General features: G+C 41.2%; 1 protein-coding gene across 5 annotated transcripts; it reads left to right on the top strand.

Annotated features, from left to right (window-relative positions):
• The first annotated feature begins 1,756 nt into the window (after positions 1–1,756).
• On the top strand, positions 1,757–17,668 carry GCNT1 (glucosaminyl (N-acetyl) transferase 1). Of its 5 annotated transcripts, none has more exons than XM_072150922.1 (3): positions 1,757–2,063; positions 2,139–2,248; positions 15,345–17,668. In XM_072150922.1, exon 3 carries the CDS (start codon positions 15,480–15,482, stop codon positions 16,761–16,763), a length of 1,284 nt encoding a protein of 427 aa, XP_072007023.1. In that variant the 5' UTR covers positions 1,757–2,063; positions 2,139–2,248; positions 15,345–15,479; the 3' UTR covers positions 16,764–17,668. The 5 variants fall into 5 exon arrangements, with proteins under 5 accessions (XP_072007023.1, XP_072007024.1, XP_072007026.1 ...); XM_072150923.1 differs by adding an exon at positions 14,699–14,771 and having other exon boundaries at positions 1,757–2,248; XM_072150925.1 differs by lacking the exon at positions 2,139–2,248 and having other exon boundaries at positions 1,757–2,069.
• The last annotated feature ends 691 nt before the right edge of the window (positions 17,669–18,359 follow it).

Below are 18,359 nucleotides of genomic sequence, written 5' to 3'. Positions count from 1 at the left end.
GGGGGTGCTGTATGCATTATATGTGGCCATACTTGTTTTATACTGTGTGTGGGGGGGGGTAAATATTATATGGGGCCATAATTGTCATATACTGGGGGGGTGCTGTTTACATTATATGTGGCCATAATTGTTTTATACTGTGGGGGGGGGGGGGGTGATATATTATATGTGGCCATAATTGTTTTATACTGTGGGGGGGGGGTTGATATATTATATGGGGCCATAATTGTTTTATACTGTGGGGGTGTATATATTATATGGGGCCATAATTGTTCTATACTGGGGGGTGCTGTATACATTATATGTGGCCATAATTGTTTTATACTGTGGGGGGGGGGGGGTTGATATATTATATGGGGCCATAATTGTTTTATACTGTGGGGGGTGTATATATTATATGGGGCCATAATTGTTTTATACTGTGGGGGGGGGGGTGATATATTATATGGGGCCACAGAATTGTTTTATACTGTGGGGGGTGTATATATTATATGGGGCCATAATTGTCATATACTAGGGGGTGCTGTATGCATTATATGTGGCCATACTTGTTTTATACTGTGTGGGGGGGGGGGGGGGTAAATATTATATGGGGCCATAATTGTCATATACTGGGGGGGTGCTGTTTACATTATATGTGGCCATAATTGTTTTATACTGTGTGTGTGTGTGGGGGGGGGGGGTGATATATTATATGGGGCCATAATTGTTTTATACTGTGGGGGTGTATATATTATATGGGACCATAATTGTTCTATACTGGGGGGTGCTGTATACATTATATGTGGCCATAATTGTTTTATACTGTGGGGGGGGGGGGTTGATATATTATATGGGGCCATAATTGTTTTATACTGTGGGGGGTGTATATATTATATGGGGCCAGAATTGTTTTATACTGTGGGTGGGTGGGGGGGTGATATATTATATGGGGCCAGAATTGTTTTATACTGTGGGGGGTGTATATATTATATGGGGCCAGAATTGTTTTATACTGTGGGGGGGGGGGGGGGGGGGGATATATTATATGGGGCCAGAATTGTTTTATACTGTGGGGGGGGGGGGGGTGATATATTATATGGGGCCATAATTGTTTTATACTGTGGTGGGTGTATATATTATACGGGGCCAGAATTGTTTTATACTAGGGGGGATGCAGTATATACTATATGGGGTCAGAGTCATTTATACTGGGGTGGGGGGTGCTCTATATATTATATGAGCCAGAATAATTTTATACTGGGGGGGCTATATATATTATACGAGGCCAGATTCTTCTTTTCCTGGGGGTGTTATATATTTATATGGGGCTGTATAAGCTGGGGGGCTGTATATGGCATACAGTATTTTAATATTCGCCTCAGGCAGCAAATATGCTAGAATCGGCCCTGAATAGGGTCATATGCTACGTGTATATATGGCCGTTTTCATTAGTTTGTGTGCATGAGGCCTTATTTTTGCTGAAAATTGCGACTTTTCACAGTGTAATTTCCAGACGTCCTGGTATGTGGTGTGTGAATATAACCTTATTCCGCTCCTGTCTTGCGTGTCCTGGTTGAATATTGGAGAAGTATGCAGTAACATGTCTCACCATGGGAGGGCACCAGAGCAATACCTGAAGTGAGAGCACATGCATTAACCCTTCCGACCAAGTGTCAGTCATTTGGAGTAAGCGGAGACATTAGTACTAAGAAAGTGTACGGTAAAATACGGATATGTCTTGCATATCCGGGTGGATTCTGGCTATAGATATGTCTCTTCCGTATCTGTATTAACCAGTATCCCGGGGGATGCGTACCGTTCTATGCTCCATTCCGCATTTTCCCGGGATCCTACACCTGTGGCAATCAATGGCTACCCCAGTGCCGTGTATCTAGGAGCAGGGTTTGTAGGGATCATTAGGCAGGAGTATGTGTGCAGTGTAGCGCCGGAAACATGTTGTTTTTACACTTTTTTTGCCCAGTTTTCTGACACCTTGAAGTTTTCTAGGATGAGCCGAATCAAGAAGCTGGGATTTTTTTTAAACACAAGCAGCGCTGGACAAATTCCTTGTCATATCTGTGGTCAGTGTGAGGACTGCGTGCACCTCCATCCGCTGGTGAGCCAGCTCGTCTTTCTTTCTTTTGTTGTTGCCTTAGGGAGGTGCCAGCTTTGAGTGGAGGCGGGAGGGGAGAAGTGAGATGAGTGGAGAGCAGCCACAGCAGCACTGAGCACTGCATGGACTGGGACTACATGAAGAAGCTAACAGGTAAGATGGCCTGAGGTAACCATAGACTGTCGTCTGCTGTGCACGGGCGGGAGTGTCACTGTGAGAGAACATCATGGAGGGATAGCTGTGTGCTGCCCAGCTAAAGTGTCACTGTGAGAGGACATCATGGAGGGATAGCTGAGTGCTGCCCAGCTAGAGTGTCAATGTGGGAAGACATCATGGAGGGATAGCTGAGTGCTGCCCACCTAGAGTGTCACTGTGAGAGGACATCATGGAGGGATAGCTGTGTGCTGCCCACCTAGAGTGTCACTGTGAGAGGACATCATGGAGGGATAGCTGTGTGCTGCCCAGCTAGAGTGTCACTGTGAGAGGACATCATGGAGGGATAGCTGTGTGCTGCCCAGCTAGAGTGTCACTGTGAGAGGACATCATGGAGGGATAGCTGAGTGCTGCCCAGCTAGAGTGTCAATGTGGGAAGACATCATGGAGGGATAGCTGTGAGCTGCCCAGCTAGAGTGTCACTGAGAGGACATCATGGAGGGATAGCTGTGTGCTGCCCAGCTAGAGTGTCACTGTGAGAGGACATCATGGAGGGATAGCTGTGAGCTGCCCAGCTAGAGTGTCACTGTGAGAGGACATCATGGAGGGATAGCTGTGAGCTGCCCAGCTAGAGTGTCACTGTGAGAGGACATCATGGAGGGATAGCTGTGAGCTGCCCAGCTAGAGTGTCACTGTGAGAGGACATCATGGAGGGATAGCTGTGAGCTGCCCAGCTAGAGTGTCACTGTGAGAGGACATCATGGAGGGATAGCTGTGTGCTGCCCAGCTAGAGTGTCAATGTGGGAAGACATCATGGAGGGATAGCTGAGTGCTGCCCAGCTAGAGTGTCACTGTGGGAAGACATCTGTGTGCTGCCCACCACTTGCTTTGCTTCGTTCGCTTCCCCAGAGAACTTTACCAGAAGCCTCAGAGGGGACTTCTTTCTCTCTTTTACCATAGACTTGATTGCGTTAAAGATGCTACAAACCGTTGGATAACTTTGGTACAACTCCAAAACTTTTTCAATTCTCAATGTTGTGCTTTGCTCAATGTTGTGCTTTCTTGCAGAGGCAGGTGTGATATCTGCCCCCTTCAGTGTGTGTGTATACTTGCGTGACTACTTGCTCCCCCGACATACAAGGAAATTATGGTTCTATACATTTTGTCTTTTTGACACAGACCTGTCACAGTGAAGCACAACGTGTAAAAAATGTGCTGCAGTTTAGGCATTAGCAGAGGGAGAATTCCAGCCATTTTACCTTTTTAAAGCGATTGTCCATGGTCAGATAAAAAACAGAAACTGTCGCTACTGCCCACAGGTTTTGTAAAGTACTGCAGCTTGGGATATGTTCACACAACAATATTAAAGATCTGACGGGGACTTTGGCAGAAACGTGTGAATTTTGAGTTCAGTTGAACAAGTATATTTCGGTCCTATTCAATAGAGCCAGGCTGCAATGTAGCCCACATACTGCTCCACATTTCAATTTGTTCTGCATGTTGTGATGTCACCATGGCAGTGAGCAGCACTACTACTCTGCTTATTCATACTGTATGTGTGATTTATGCTAGAACACCCTGAGAATGCATAGATCTGTATTGTAGACTCGGCTGTGACCTTTGCTGCTTACTATTGGTCTTGTGCCTTAAAACTTGTCCCCAGCACTTGTTCTGCATAACCCAAGGCTTGTATAGTTCCTAGTAATGCAAGATGATTTACAGCCTTTTTTTATACAAGTCTTGCATATAATTGTGTACTGTAAGCAGAAAAACCACACAAAATATGAAACAAGGAAGCAGTCCCATAATATTTGTATTTTAGAGATTAGGTGCAGGTTCACGTCTCTAGAAAAAGTCCACTTTCATGTAGTTTTAGTTGCAGATGTTACACGTTCATACAATGGCTCTTTAATGTCTGAATACTCATGTAGAGGCAGGAGTCTAATCCAGTTATTGTTCATGGAGAAAAAGTGTTGGTCGGTTTTTCTTAGGTGGTATCTATATTACTGTTAGAATAGCACTGTTATGTTAACCCCTTTCCCATCTACATGACTGTTATTAACAGTGGTAGTGGTAAATTATTGGTAGAGGTGTCTAACAGGCTAAAGGCTAAACAGGCTAAAAATAGAACCCCCTATATTTAAGTGGAGAAGTTTCTGCATCCATTATTCAAGAGTTGTTAAAGGGAACCTGTCATCAGGAACTGGCCTAATAAACCACTATCAGTATATTGTTAAAGAGAACCCATCAGGCAAAGTACCCCCCCCCCTAAACTAAATATATTTTTATAAACTGACATTAGAGAGCATTGCCTCTATTCCTTCATTGTCCCTCTACATGCCTGTAAACCTAAGCAATGAGGTCCTAAAGCTGTATGCAAATGACCTGTGAGATGTCCAATGAGTCATTAGCATATTCAAGCTGTCCAGCTTATTCATAAGTGGGAGGTACAGCCACACCCCCAGTGCTTAACTGAAAGCCGGTATAATTGTGTGAGGCTGTATAATGATGTGCTTCCTGGTGCTAACGCCCCCTGCAGCCTGTGTGTGTGTATAGGAGAGATACAACAGCTCCAGGCAGCCATGTTATAGCAGAACATGTCAGGTATATGTGTAGCTGATGTCTGTGTATCACATGTGTATAGCAGAACATGTCAGGTACTTGTGTAGCTGATGTCTGTGTCTCTGTGTATTAGGAGGATGCAGCATGTCATCAGATAAAGCACACACTAGCAATGCTTTACTAAACATTACACACAGGCATGAGCAGAGAGAGGGGAAGGGGAACAGGGGTGACATCACTACCTCTGACCATGTGACCAGCCTCATTTACATAATAAAGAAAATATGATTTTATAATGATTAATGTATGAAATAACTAGATAAGGCTGTGATGGATCCCTGTGAGCTACTCCAACAGGTAGAGGTGACACAGACCTGATGACAGGTGTCCTTTAAGTCGTTGAATAGCTTCCAGATCATGTTTCTTTCATGACCCAGCTTGGTCGCAGGGAAAGATTGACTTCGGTGTTTAACTCTCCGCCTCCTTGACTTCATAAAACCAATTTACATCCCACTTCAAAGTTGATTTTCTTGATGATGATGTCACCGCACCTGGCCATGAAAAAAAAAACTCCATCTATAAGCTGCTTGGCAACATACTGTTAGTTTTTTATTAGGCCAATTTCTGATGACAAGTTCCCTTTAAGGTCCTTTGTACCTGAGCAATACCAAATACATTGAGTGAAGGTTTTGATGGATGCCATGTACAGGCGGTCCCCTACTTAAGAACACCCAACTTACAGACGACCCCTAGTTACAAACGGACCTCTGGATGTTGGTAATTACCTGTACTTTAGCCTTAGACTACAATAAACAGCTGTAACAGTTATCACATGTGTCTGTAATGAAGCTTTATTGTTAATCCGGGTTCTGATGACAACCCAACATTTTTAAAATCCAACTGTCAGAGACCAAAAAAATGTGTCTATAGTTACAATTATAAAGTACAGGCGGTCCCCTACCTAAGAACACCTGACTTACATACGACCCCTAGTTACAAACGGACCTCTGGATATTGGTAATTTATTGTACTTTAGTCCTATGCTACAATAAACAACTATAACCGTTATCAAATGTGTCTGTAATTAAGATTTAGTGTTAATCCTGGTTCTTATGACAATCCAACATTTTTAAAATCCAATTGTCACAGAGACCAAAAAAAATGTTACTGGGGTTACATTAATAAAGTATACAGTTCCGACTTGCATACAAACTCAACTTAAGAACAAACCTACAGACCCTATCTTGTATGTAACCCGGGGACTGCCTGTATACGGTTCCGACTCGCATACATATTCAACTTAAGAACAAACCTACAGACCCTATCTTGTATATAACCCGGGGACTGCCGGTAGTTGCATTTGGCACAAATAGGAACCATTGTTGGTCCGTATTATGCAGCAGCATTTTGAAGCCAAAATCTAAAATTTTTCCCTAACTAGTAAATAGGCGCACATGTTTTCAATACTTTCTCTCTGCAGGACTCGCAATTCCGTTTTGCTTACAAATTATCCAATGTAAGGGTAATCCAGCATTGTTCAGACATCCCCAATTCCTAGCCCTGTACCTATATTATAGACTCCTCACTCCTGGTTGGTGGGTCCAGACAGTAAATGACAAATGTATTTTCTTTCCATGAAGCAGTCAGTGTTCTGGAGCAGCACATGTAGAAGTAATAACAAAGATTCTATCATTGTACAGATTTGATGTCTGAGGCCCTTGTCAATATGTCTTTGGGACAGCCTTTGTCTGCTGCACAGTCTTTTTCCTCCACAATGTGAAGTGGTAGCTTTTCATATACTCGCTTCCTCTTGTTGCTTATCCTAGCATCCTCTTTACTTGTAGAGGAAGCTGATGCACATTTCTCATAAAGGAAATGACCTTTAGTGACTTCTGTTTAAAATGTATCTGGAGTGAGATTAAACCCAAACCATTGTTAATGTATTAGCAGGTTATTTGCCGGTGTGAGTCTGGAATAAATTGACACATGTAGCCTTGTTTGTTTTTCATCCATTCTATCCTGATGGGTGCAATGAACACTGAGTAGGCAGAAAGTAGGCCTCACTCTGCCAGTAGAAGTCTGTGGACACATTTGCCGTACAGTGTCGGTCAAATACTATTGCGAAAAATGGTTCGAAGTTGCTTGACAGGCGATATTAACACATATGGGCAAAAGTTTAAACAAAAATTCTAAAGTAAAGCCTTGGAGTTTAGATATTGCTGTTACATAATTGTTTTGGTGCCCCTGATATTTGGCTGATTTCCTTGGTTTCTTCCTTTTATTACATTAATAAGGGTCTGTCAGACAAACTGTAGAGTATGTCTCGCTGGGGTCTGTCTCACCGGCTCCAGTGACAACACTGCAACCACAGAGGACTGTCAGGCTCATCCACGGCAGGATATGATGCATCTACCTCAGGTAACTTAACTAGGAATTTTTGTGGTCACACAGTACAGTCTTATGGCCTTATTGGAGAGTATCATTCATGTTTACATGAACTTAAAGGGTACCTGTCACCACATTTTCACATATACAGCTGGTTCATATAGAGCTCTATTAACTGACAGCCTTCTTTTAGCTAAAAAGTGTTTTCATAAATCGACTTTTATCTAATATTACCTAGCATCAGGGGGCGTGTCCTGCTTGGCCACCCCTCCCATCTACTCCTCCCCATGCCTTATGCCTCCTTACTATTCAGCAGTTCATGTCATGTGACCAGGGTGATGTTATCTCGGGTCCTTTAGCCCCTTAACATTAAAAAACTGTACCCCATCTATGTATGTGACCACATGAAGTCACAACAGCCTCTATGGCAGGGGTCTCAAACTCGCGGCCCGCGGGACAACATTTTGCGGCCCCCACCTGGAAAAGCACCGCCCGCCGTGTATTCACGGCGGCGGTCGGGTCGCGCTGCATGGAGAGGGCTCACGGGCTGAGCCCTCTCCATAGCCGGTAAGTCTTTGCTGCATATTGCAGCAAAGGCTTACCGGTAACACCCGCGATCGGTGCCAGCACCGATCGCGGGTGCTTTCACAGCGATGGCTGCCGGCAAAGCTGCCGGCAGCCTCAAAAAGATAGCGGCGCATGGGCGCCGCCATCTTACCTGGGATCGCCGTTCCCCCGGGGGCAGCGATCTGTCTCCATGGTAGCCTCGGGTCTTCCGAAGACCCGAGGCTATTTCGTTTTAACCCCTTCATTACAATGTGCTGATAGCACATTGTAATGAATGAGGAGGAAAATCCCCTTATACTGCCATACTGTAGTATGGCAGTATATGATAGGATCGATCAGACAACCTAGGGTTAAAGTACCATAGGGAGTCTGAAAAATAGTATAAATAAAAATAAAAAAAAGTTTTAAAAAAAAAAATTAGAATAAAAAAAACATTAAATTTCAAATTACCCCCCTTTCCCTAGAACTGACATAAATATAAATAAACAGTAAAAATCATAAACACATCAGGTATCGACGCGTCCGAAAATGCCCGATCTATCAAAATATGATAACGTTTTTTACAATGCGTTTAACCCCGTTACGGAAAATAGCGCCCAAAGTCGAAAATGGCACTTTTTTGCCATTTTGAAAAATATAAAAAAATCTATAAAAAAGTGATCAAAAGGTCGTACAGTCCTAAAAATGATATCATTGAATATATTATCAAATTTCGCAAAAAATGAAACCACCCACAGCTCCGTACACCAAAGTATAAAAAAGTTATTAGCACCAGAAGTTGGCAAAATCAAAAAAAATTATTTTTGTACAGGAGGTTTTAATTTTTGTAAATGTATGAAAACATTATAAAACCTATACAAATTTGGTATCCCCTTAATCGTACCGACCCAAAGAATAAAGTAGACATGTCATTTGGGGCGCTCAGTGAAAGACGTAATATCCAAGCCCACAAGAAAATGGCGCAAATGCATTTTCATTGCATTTGGAATTTTTTTCCCCGCTTCCGAGTACATGGCATGTAATATTTAATACCATCTCTATGAAGTGCAATTTGTTAAGCAGAAAACAAGCCGTCACACAGCTCTTTACGTGTAAAAATAAAAAAGTTATAGATTTTTGAAGGTGGGGAGTGAAAAATGGACATGAAAAAACAGGAAAGGGCCCGTAACCGGTTAATCCCCTTCCCTCCGGTACTTGAAGAAGATGAAGTCGCCGCTCTGAACGCACTTGGTGCAGGTCAGAGCGGCGACTTCATCTTCTTCGATGGGAGGGACACGGGGAGGCAAGTACCGGGGGGGGGAGGGGGGGATGGAGTGTCCCTGACTGGGCTCAGTGCGGTAGGAGCTTGGGACCCCTCGGTGCACAGGACGCGTTCATAGAGAAAACATGTCTCCCAGCTTGGGGCTTTCCTTGCGCTGGGAGACGCCATGACATTTGAATCTGAATAATGATATTTTGTAAGCGCATTTTGTGTGGAAAACTTGATGCGGCCCAGCCTTACCCAGAATCTACCTCCAGCGGCCCCCAGGTAAAATGAGTTTGAGACCCCTGCTCTATGGACTTCTGCTCCTCCTCATTCTCCATGAAGGGTACTGTAATTTCATGTGATCACATATATGGGGTACAGTTTGCTATTGTTAGAAGGCTGAAAGACAGGCCATGAATGTCTGCCTAGTTACATGACGTGCAACACAAGGCACCCTGTTTAAAAAAAAAAAAAAAAAAATGACATGATGGGGGAGATTAATCATTAGGCAGGACTTTGAGCAGTTGTCTATGTGTTAGACCGGCAGGTTTCGTACAGTCGGATTTATAGTCCGGTGTATGTGCAGTATTAAATGCCTTCTGATGTGTGTGCTCTATGCCAATAGACTGCACCAGTCACACGTATGTTTAACATCTGCTCAATTTCTGCCTTTTTGCGACGTTTTTGCACGGGAAATTCTCATATACCTCAAACATAAAATTGACCAAAAACTTCCCCCTGTAGTAGCAATGGACCCACATACACTTCCTATGTGGTGTAGTTTTACGATTAAATTTGCGTTCTTTTGAAAATTCTCAGTTGATAAATGTGGTGTTGCACACTCTGTGGTGTATTTTTTCCACCATTGCTTGACTTTAGAGTTGCGCGTTTCTCGCGCAAAAAAAACCCTAGCAACAACAATGTTTGCGCAAAAATTTGCAACAATTATACACCAAGAAGCTACATAGGGCTAATGATAAATCTCCCCCAAAATGTCCTATAAGTAAATAGACAAGAATTTAGACAAGTTTATATGTCTGCAGTTGAATATTAGCAGACAGTTCCTCAGTACAAGGAGGTAGGTCAGGGATTTGAAGAGACAGAGCTGTCAGAATAATGGGGTGTTCACTGACAGCTTGGGAGAGAAGAGTCATGACATGAGTCACCAAAAGCTAATTTGCATATCAGAAAAAGGTAATTAAGGTACAGTGCCCCATTGCTAGTCAGGGTGGTAAAATTCTGGTGAATTCTGGTCTTCAATTATCTGGTGCATTTAGTGCTTTTGATATCTGGGCCATTGTGCTTTTTGTGTATATGGCATAATGTTTCCATCTTCCTTTATTCTTGAGTAACTTGCACCTGCAGTGTGAACACCCTGACAGCACAACTACTTACTCCACAGCTGTAAATTGTTTTACATGCTGTTCTGTCTGGCCTTATGTAGAAAAGCCAGTGCTTTTATTCTTCTGGTAAAAATTGGGAGCTTTTCTTTGAATTCTTGCTTCAACTACAAGGCACAATTACAGCAAACTGGTTATCAAAGGGGTTGTCCAGGAATTAAAATAATATATATGTTGGGGAGCCTATAAAAATAAACATTGTATACTCTCCACCTCTGGTGCTCCCGTTCAGCCATTGTGCAGTCAGTCATTGCTGCCCCCTGTTTGTGTACAATGGCCGGCAGTGCTTCCCCAACTACTGCTGCGACCTGTTACAGCATTAGTTTGAGGGTGGTCAGGACAGCACTGTCAGCCTCTGTAAACAGAGGCCGGCAATGACCGACTGCGTTTGCAGGGAGTATACACCCCCCAACATGTATATATATGTGTGTATATATATATATGTGTGTATATATATATGTGTGTATATATATATATGTGTGTATATATGTGTGTGTATATATATGTGTGTGTGTGTATATATATATGTGTGTGTGTATATATATATGTGTGTGTGTGTATATATATATGTGTGTGTGTATATATATATATATATGTGTGTGTGTGTGTATATATATGTGTGTGTGTGTGTATATATATGTGTGTGTGTGTGTGTATATATGTGTGTGTGTGTGTATATATATGTGTGTGTGTGTATATATATGTGTGTGTGTGTATATATATGTATGTGTGTGTGTGTATATGTATGTGTGTGTGTGTGTGTGTATATATATATGTGTGTGTGTGTGTGTATATGTGTGTGTGTGTGTGTATATATATGTGTGTGTAATTGCCATTGCCAGAGGGTCTCCCTTTTAAAGAAATATATATATATATATATATATATTTCTTTAAAAGGGAGACCCTCTGGCAATGGCTTGTATGTATTCCCGCCCACCAATATAAAAAGGTAATTCATGAACCAGTCAACAAGACTGAGTGTTGGGGTCTGTGCAAGGAGAAGTGGCAACTCTGTAGATACACTTTAGTTACCCTTGGCTGCCATCCTTGATCCATTTGCCCCTTCCTACAAAGTGACATCAGAATGCACCCATCACTTCACTTTTCTATGACCACCCGGAACCTTCCCTCCTCCCCCCTCTTGTTGCCTGGAAATAGAACTAGACAAACATCCTAAACATGTTAGTATTGTTGCAACCCAAAATGTCTGATCTATACAAATCTAGAACTGATTAGTCCCTGCTGTGAGCCCGATAATGGGAAAGTTTAGTTTTTATGTCTTTTTTATTGGTGGCAATCAAATTGACCAAAAGAATGCAGGGGATGTCTTTTGGACTGCACAGTGAATGCTGCAAGCTGTAAGAAAATTGTGTGTGTATGTGTGTATATATATATATCTCTTGTATTGAAAGCCAGGGGCCTATTAATTCCCTTGGCCTCTAATTACTGATTTTAATTTCTGTTGGCATCAACATGTTCAATGCTATGTATTGCCATATGTGTATTGCCTGTCAGCTCTACTTCTCTGCTGCTGTCATGGAACTGTGTCTTGGGCTTGTCTAATGAGAGCTGCTGTGGAAACTCTCCAATGAGCCTGTTACTAGGAGGATCCAAAGAGTCCTGCATAGTGTACCTGATAGAAGACTCCAGTCCTAGAAAGATAACAAACCCTTCCAGATGGAAATTCTCTGCAATTGTAATTGATTTCTTGTCACCGCACTTATCACCGCTACTTGGTTGATTCCAACTTACCACAGTGGGTTTTTCTGTAATGTCAGCCAGCAGTTCTAGGAAATGTAATTCATCAGGGAATTGCAACAAAAATAAACCTATTTATGCTAATGTCTGGTGTTAAATGTCACACCATAGCCCACTTCTCAATTTTTTTTTATTTGACACGTGAGGGCTTGTTTTCTGTAAAACAAATTGTTCTTTGTAGTGCCAGTATTTACTATCCTGTACTATGTAATAAGAAGCTGGAGGCAAATGCCAAATACAGTGAGAATTACAAATAAATGTAATTGCACTATTGTGTTTTTTTTTTTCTGCATTAACCCATTTTCTTTATTCTTTGGGTCAGTACAGCCATGGAGAGAGAATTTATAAAGTTTAATTCTCTTAATACCTTACTCAGCAGAAGGAGTTGGGTAAGTTGTCAGCAACCAATCTTCACCCTGACTTCACAGTGGGCAACAAGTTAATCCAATAAGGTGATGCTACATGCATGTAAATCCTGGAGTCGTGTTCTATTTCATTAAAATAGTTAATATCCATGTTTGATGCCAAGGCGGATCACATTTGTCTACTGTATAACACAACAGTCGCCTGCCATGTATGTTTGAGGGCATGGCTGATGAGTGCCCCCTAATCGGACAGGGTTAACTACTGTGTGTAATGTTATGCCACATGTCCTTAAAAGGTCCAGTTGTAAGTTAAGGTATTGTCTGGAATTGCGTCTTTCTGGCTTAGCAGAAGGACCATTAACTCCCATAAGTTAGGCAAAATGACTATAATATTAACGCCAGAAAGTGGTCAAGGCATCTTAATGGGCTTTCCAGTTCATTAAGCACCAGTCTTAAATCTCTGTGGTGTAAACTATGCAATTGTCAGTTTTCATTGTCAAGAGTAAACTAGAAAACTAGGAATGAGCCCAAACTACTACTTTTAAAGGAATTCTTCTCATGTGTGTTGGTTCAGCCCAGCCTCCTATTATCAGATACAATTGGGGTTGTAGAAATGCATAGCTGACATAACACCATTTTATTGGGCCAGAACAAATGAAAGAAAAGGTTTTTGTGCATTGTGCTGAGGCCCTGACTAGTGATGAAGGCAATAAGAATGTAGTCTCTGGTGCTACAGTGGAGATCTAGAGATGACTGTGTTTAATGGATATATTTTTAGCACTCCTTGTAAATTTAGGGAATCTTTTCCCAAAGCTTTCTATTTAATCCAGCCTTTGCCAGGAAACATACAGCCTCTGTATTGTGCCTATGCACAGGGCATAAGCTGGAAACGCTCTCTACTTTGAGAATATTTATGGTTTAATCATCTTGTTGCTGTTTTTATTTGTTTTTTACATTTTGAGACTTTGTGCTTATAGAACTTAGTATTTTATAGTTTGTGGAATGTGACCACTATTAAACATTAAAGCCTTTCTAAGGAACCCAGCCTCTTACATCTGGGTAAATATTAAGTTACTAGGTAACCTTACACTTTGCAAAAAGCACATATTCAGCGAGTGCTGAAAAAACTTTTCCTTGCTGACATGAAGTAGTTCTTTCATAGCCAGAGCTACTGGCGAGCGCTTGTTTTCAGAAGTGAATAATGCAGCTGTACATTCATGTTTCTGGAAAGCTTCTATAGAAATATATTGTCCTCGTAAGGCATATTGAACCTGGCTGTTCTCGAACTCCTTCACATAGTAAACTAGTGTACAAATGTTTCCGTCATAACTGTCTGCCATTTTCTACTTTGGTTTAAGATTTTGTTTAGAAATGTCAGTGTAACGGTTGGTCTGAGGTTTTCTGGTGTCAGGCTTTAGTAGGATGCCATGCGAGAACATCTTTTTTTGTTTTTTTCCAGGCTATACTTGACTGTCTGAATCTTCCTTCATATTTGTAAAACTTTAAATGTAAAAGTTTTTCTCAACTTAAAATTTCCGCTATGCTCTTTTTGAAGAGCAATACGGAAGCTAAATACAGACGGTAAACAGAGGCCCTCTATTGGATCAATGGAGAGGAAGTTTCTGTATTTTATTCCATTATTGGATGCATCACAGTGAAGACCGCACGTGGAATATTGTGTACAGTGTTGGGCATCACCATTATATGGAAACCTTATGAGCAACTTATGGGTTGTTACGTACGTGGGGTTACCCAATATGTTTTTTGGTAACTTTTCACCTTTTGTATGTTTGGGTTTTTATTTTATTTTTTTTTTTTTTTTTAACAAAAACCGCTTATAAAAGGACATCTAATGGGAGACCTTCTTATTACAATGTACAAATATTAGAACGGGCAGTACAAGGATCTTTTTTATAGCTAGGCCTGTGACCAGGCCTAGGGGGCATCCTCTAAGCCTAGAGGAGAGGTCGTTCTACCATAGACGGGGATTCTTAACTGTAAAAGCAGAGAGACTATAGAACTCTGTCGCAAGAGGTTGTTATTGCTGATACTTTGTACATGTTTAAGAGTGGATGCCAAAAAATTGTTTAATGGTAAAGCTTGGACTTGCTTTTTATTAATAAAGACAATCGTTGAAAATTTGTTTCTTAAAGTTAATCTTTTAGAGTGATTTGACAAAATCCCTCCAAACCCCCCTGGTTCTTGTGGACCTTTTTGAACTTGTACTACAACGTTGGGAAGTAAGTAGACTGCTTATGGAGACTGTCTACAATTAGGTGTCTGTTCTTTCTGGAGTAGATATACTGGAATGGCTTTAGTCATGCATAATGTTGTTAGGATTCCAGAAAGTCATGCATTATGTTAAGAGGGCTGCCTTACAAGATGGCGAAAGAGGAATTGTTTTCCTTATCCCATCCTGAAAAAAACTTATCTTGTACTGTATTTTTATTTCCAGTAATTTTTGCAAATGTTAGCTCCCCTGCACATCTTTCTTATCTTTTTTTGCTCTGTATGCTGTATTTATCTGAAACAAGTGGTGTAGGCTCAAGCTCAGTATAGTGAATTAGTGGTGCTGGTCCTGAATCTATCGTTCTATTGCCGTATGATAATCTGCTATCTGTTATCTCTTCACCAGGCCATTTTTGATACCAATTGCCTATTCTCAATAATGCCAATTTGTTATTGCTGTAATTGTACAGAATCATAGGAAAATATATCATGTTATTTACGTTTGGCTCTTCTAATGATTTAATAGTCTACATTTCTTCCAAACTTTTAATTCTGTTGTCTAATTTTATTTATTTATTTTTCAGGATGTATGAGGTTTATATTGCCAGGAATCTCATAACTGCACCTGACCCCTGCTGACCACTATTCTGATAGACACTTTCCAGAGGAAGTGATATATATTTCTGTACTCCTGCTTAGGTTACAGAAGATATTCCGAAATGCTGAAAAGAAAATTGCGCTATTGCAAGGTCAGCCGAATAGGCATGCTGCTCTGTATAGTACTCACTGCAGTTACACTCACAGTGGTGAAAAACCACAACAAAACTTCATACTTCACTAGTGGGAACTTGGAGATTGGAGAGGAGAACCCTACTAGCAGTGTGAACTGCACGAAGATTATTCAAGATGACCTCGAGGCAATCCAGAGTGCCAAACTAGAACTCCTCACTGTGAAACACAGGAGAGCGCCACGGCTCACTGAAAATGACTACATAAACATGACCAAAGACTGCTTCTCTTTTACCAAAAATCGCAAATATGTTTTATATCCAATAACCAAAGAAGAGCGCGATTTCCCCATAGCCTATTCTATAGTGGTTCACCATAAAATTGATATGCTTGAAAGACTTCTGCGCACTATATACATGCCTCACAATTATTATTGCCTCCACGTTGACAAGAAATCTTCGGACTCTTTTGTGGCTGCAGTAAAAGGAATTGCCTCTTGTTTTGAAAATGTCTTCATTGCCTCCCAGTTGGAGAATGTGGTGTATGCATCATGGAGTCGTGTCCAGGCCGACCTCAACTGCATGACTGATCTTCACCATGCAAATGCCAAGTGGAAGTATCTCATAAACCTGTGTGGCATGGATTTCCCAATAAAAACCAATCGAGAAATTGTACAGATGTTAAAAGCACTAAAGGGTGAAAACAGCCTAGAGACAGAAAAGATGCCAGCGCACAAGGAAGTGCGCTGGAGGAAGCACTATCAGGTCAGTGCTAATGGCATTCAGAAAACGGAACTAGACAAGGGGCCACCTCCGTTTGAAGTCCAAGTATTTTCAGGCAGTGCCTATTTTGTTCTCAGTAGGGCATTTGTAAAACACGTTTTGGAGAATGAAAAAATCCAAAAATTTCTAGAGTGGTCTAAGGACACCTACAGTCCAGATGAATTTTTATGGGCCACTTTACAGCGATTACCAGAAATGCCAGGATCCGTTCCAGCCAATAGTAAATACGATGTTTCGGACATGAATTCCATAGCCAGGTTCGTGAAATGGCAGTACTTGGAGGGAGATGTTGCCAAAGGAGCCCCATATCCAACGTGTAGTGGAGTTCATGTCCGTTCAGTTTGCGTGTTTGGTGCAGGTGACTTGCCATTTATGTTGGGGAAACATCACTTGTTTGCTAATAAATTTGACACAGATGTAGACCCTATTGCCATTCAGTGCCTAGAGGAACATCTGAGGCACAAAGCACTATATCCAGAAATACATGGGTGATGTGTGTACAGCCTTGGTGCTTTGCTGCTATTAATACCCACATGGTGCCACTGTCTGATGTTGCCCAGTATTTTTTTTTTTTTTTAGGACCGATGCGTCAGTTCTGTTTTTTTTTTTTTTTTTGTTTTTTCTTAATACTGCAGGACAGGAGGATTTGTTACAGGACTTGTACAGAATACCGTGACCCACGACTGGGGAGCTATTTCAATAGCCAGTTTAATTTTAACTCCGTAGGAGTTGTCGTGCAATACATTCCTGACTGCTTTATTTGTGTGTCAATATAAAGTGCCTTCTCCTTACTGTGCGACTGGTTGGAGACTTCTGCCAGGTAGTTTTCATGCCTTGCATAGTTGTTATCAACAATTTCCGGTTTTATATATTTTTTTTTTCATTGGTAAAATTCTTTTGAAGTGGTAGAAAGCAATGTGAGACTGTCCCCATGTAGAAGGGAGAAAGCCGCTCCCTGCAGGTACACTTTTTTCCCTCACAGATGGCCCCCACAGTTAACCCTGTGATGAGCAGTCACGTTTGCTAATGTGATACCGTACTATTTAATCTATTTTAGTAAAGTTGCAAATGGGGAAGCAGATAATGAGATTTTTGTGAGAGGTAAATTCTATTTAAAATGTAAATTTCTGTTTAACTTATTTTAAAAATAAAAAATCAATTTTAAAAGCTTGTTGTCCAGCAAAGGTTCATGTTATGGATTAACATGAAGAATGTCTTTCCTCAGGACATTTTGTATGTGCCTGTCCATTGTCTGTATGGAGCATAGCCTTTATTTTTCTATATGATAAAATCTGATCGCTCTATTTTTTCGAAAGTGCCTTAATTGGTAGAACATTGTAAATACTGTATAAAGTTTATATGGAATTGGACAATAAAGCAATGAACTGCTGTGTAAACTGATAACTGTTTTTATTTCCTTATGGTACAAAGTTACAAACGGGGCTAGTACTATGCACAGTTGGGTCCAAAAATATTTGGACAGAGGTTTTGTTTTTTATTTTTTGTCACATCACCAATAAACAGTAGTGACCCAGTGCCACTGGCAGCCATGTATTCCCAAGCCATCACACTACTTCTGCCATTTTTTTACAGATTTTACCACCTTCTCTTTGTTTTGGATCATGAGCTGTACCACGCCTTTGCTATACCTTTTTTTTTTTTTTTTATTATTTTTTTTGGCGACAAACTCCTTGCTTAGGTGGGAAAGCCATCATCCCCTCCCCATGAAAAGGGGTATCCCAAAAGGGCAGTATTTAGGAATTAGGTGGAACTGTACTACGGTCAGAGTTAAAATCTCAAGTGAATGATTAGCGCAAACGATTCACACAAAATGGCTTTCCAGATGGGGTGCTTAAAGCGATGTTTTAATAGAAATCTGTGTTTGAACAGCATGAATTGTTAGAGCATCAACAAGGATAGGAGAGGGGAAGAAAACTTATGTAGACTTGTTACAACCTTTGATTATGGCGTAGAGAATGTGAAAACAATTTTACATAATCATTGGCCCATCCCCCTCATGAATCAGGATATTAGAGAAATGGTGCGCCCCCGCCCACCTGTTTCATTCAGGAGGGGGGCAATCAACAG

This window comes from Engystomops pustulosus, chromosome 1, assembly GCF_040894005.1.
Source record: "Engystomops pustulosus chromosome 1, aEngPut4.maternal, whole genome shotgun sequence".
Classification (NCBI taxonomy): domain Eukaryota; kingdom Metazoa; phylum Chordata; class Amphibia; order Anura; family Leptodactylidae; genus Engystomops; species Engystomops pustulosus.
Note: the sequence above shows the minus strand (reverse complement) of the source record. Positions and strands in the feature narration are given on the sequence as shown.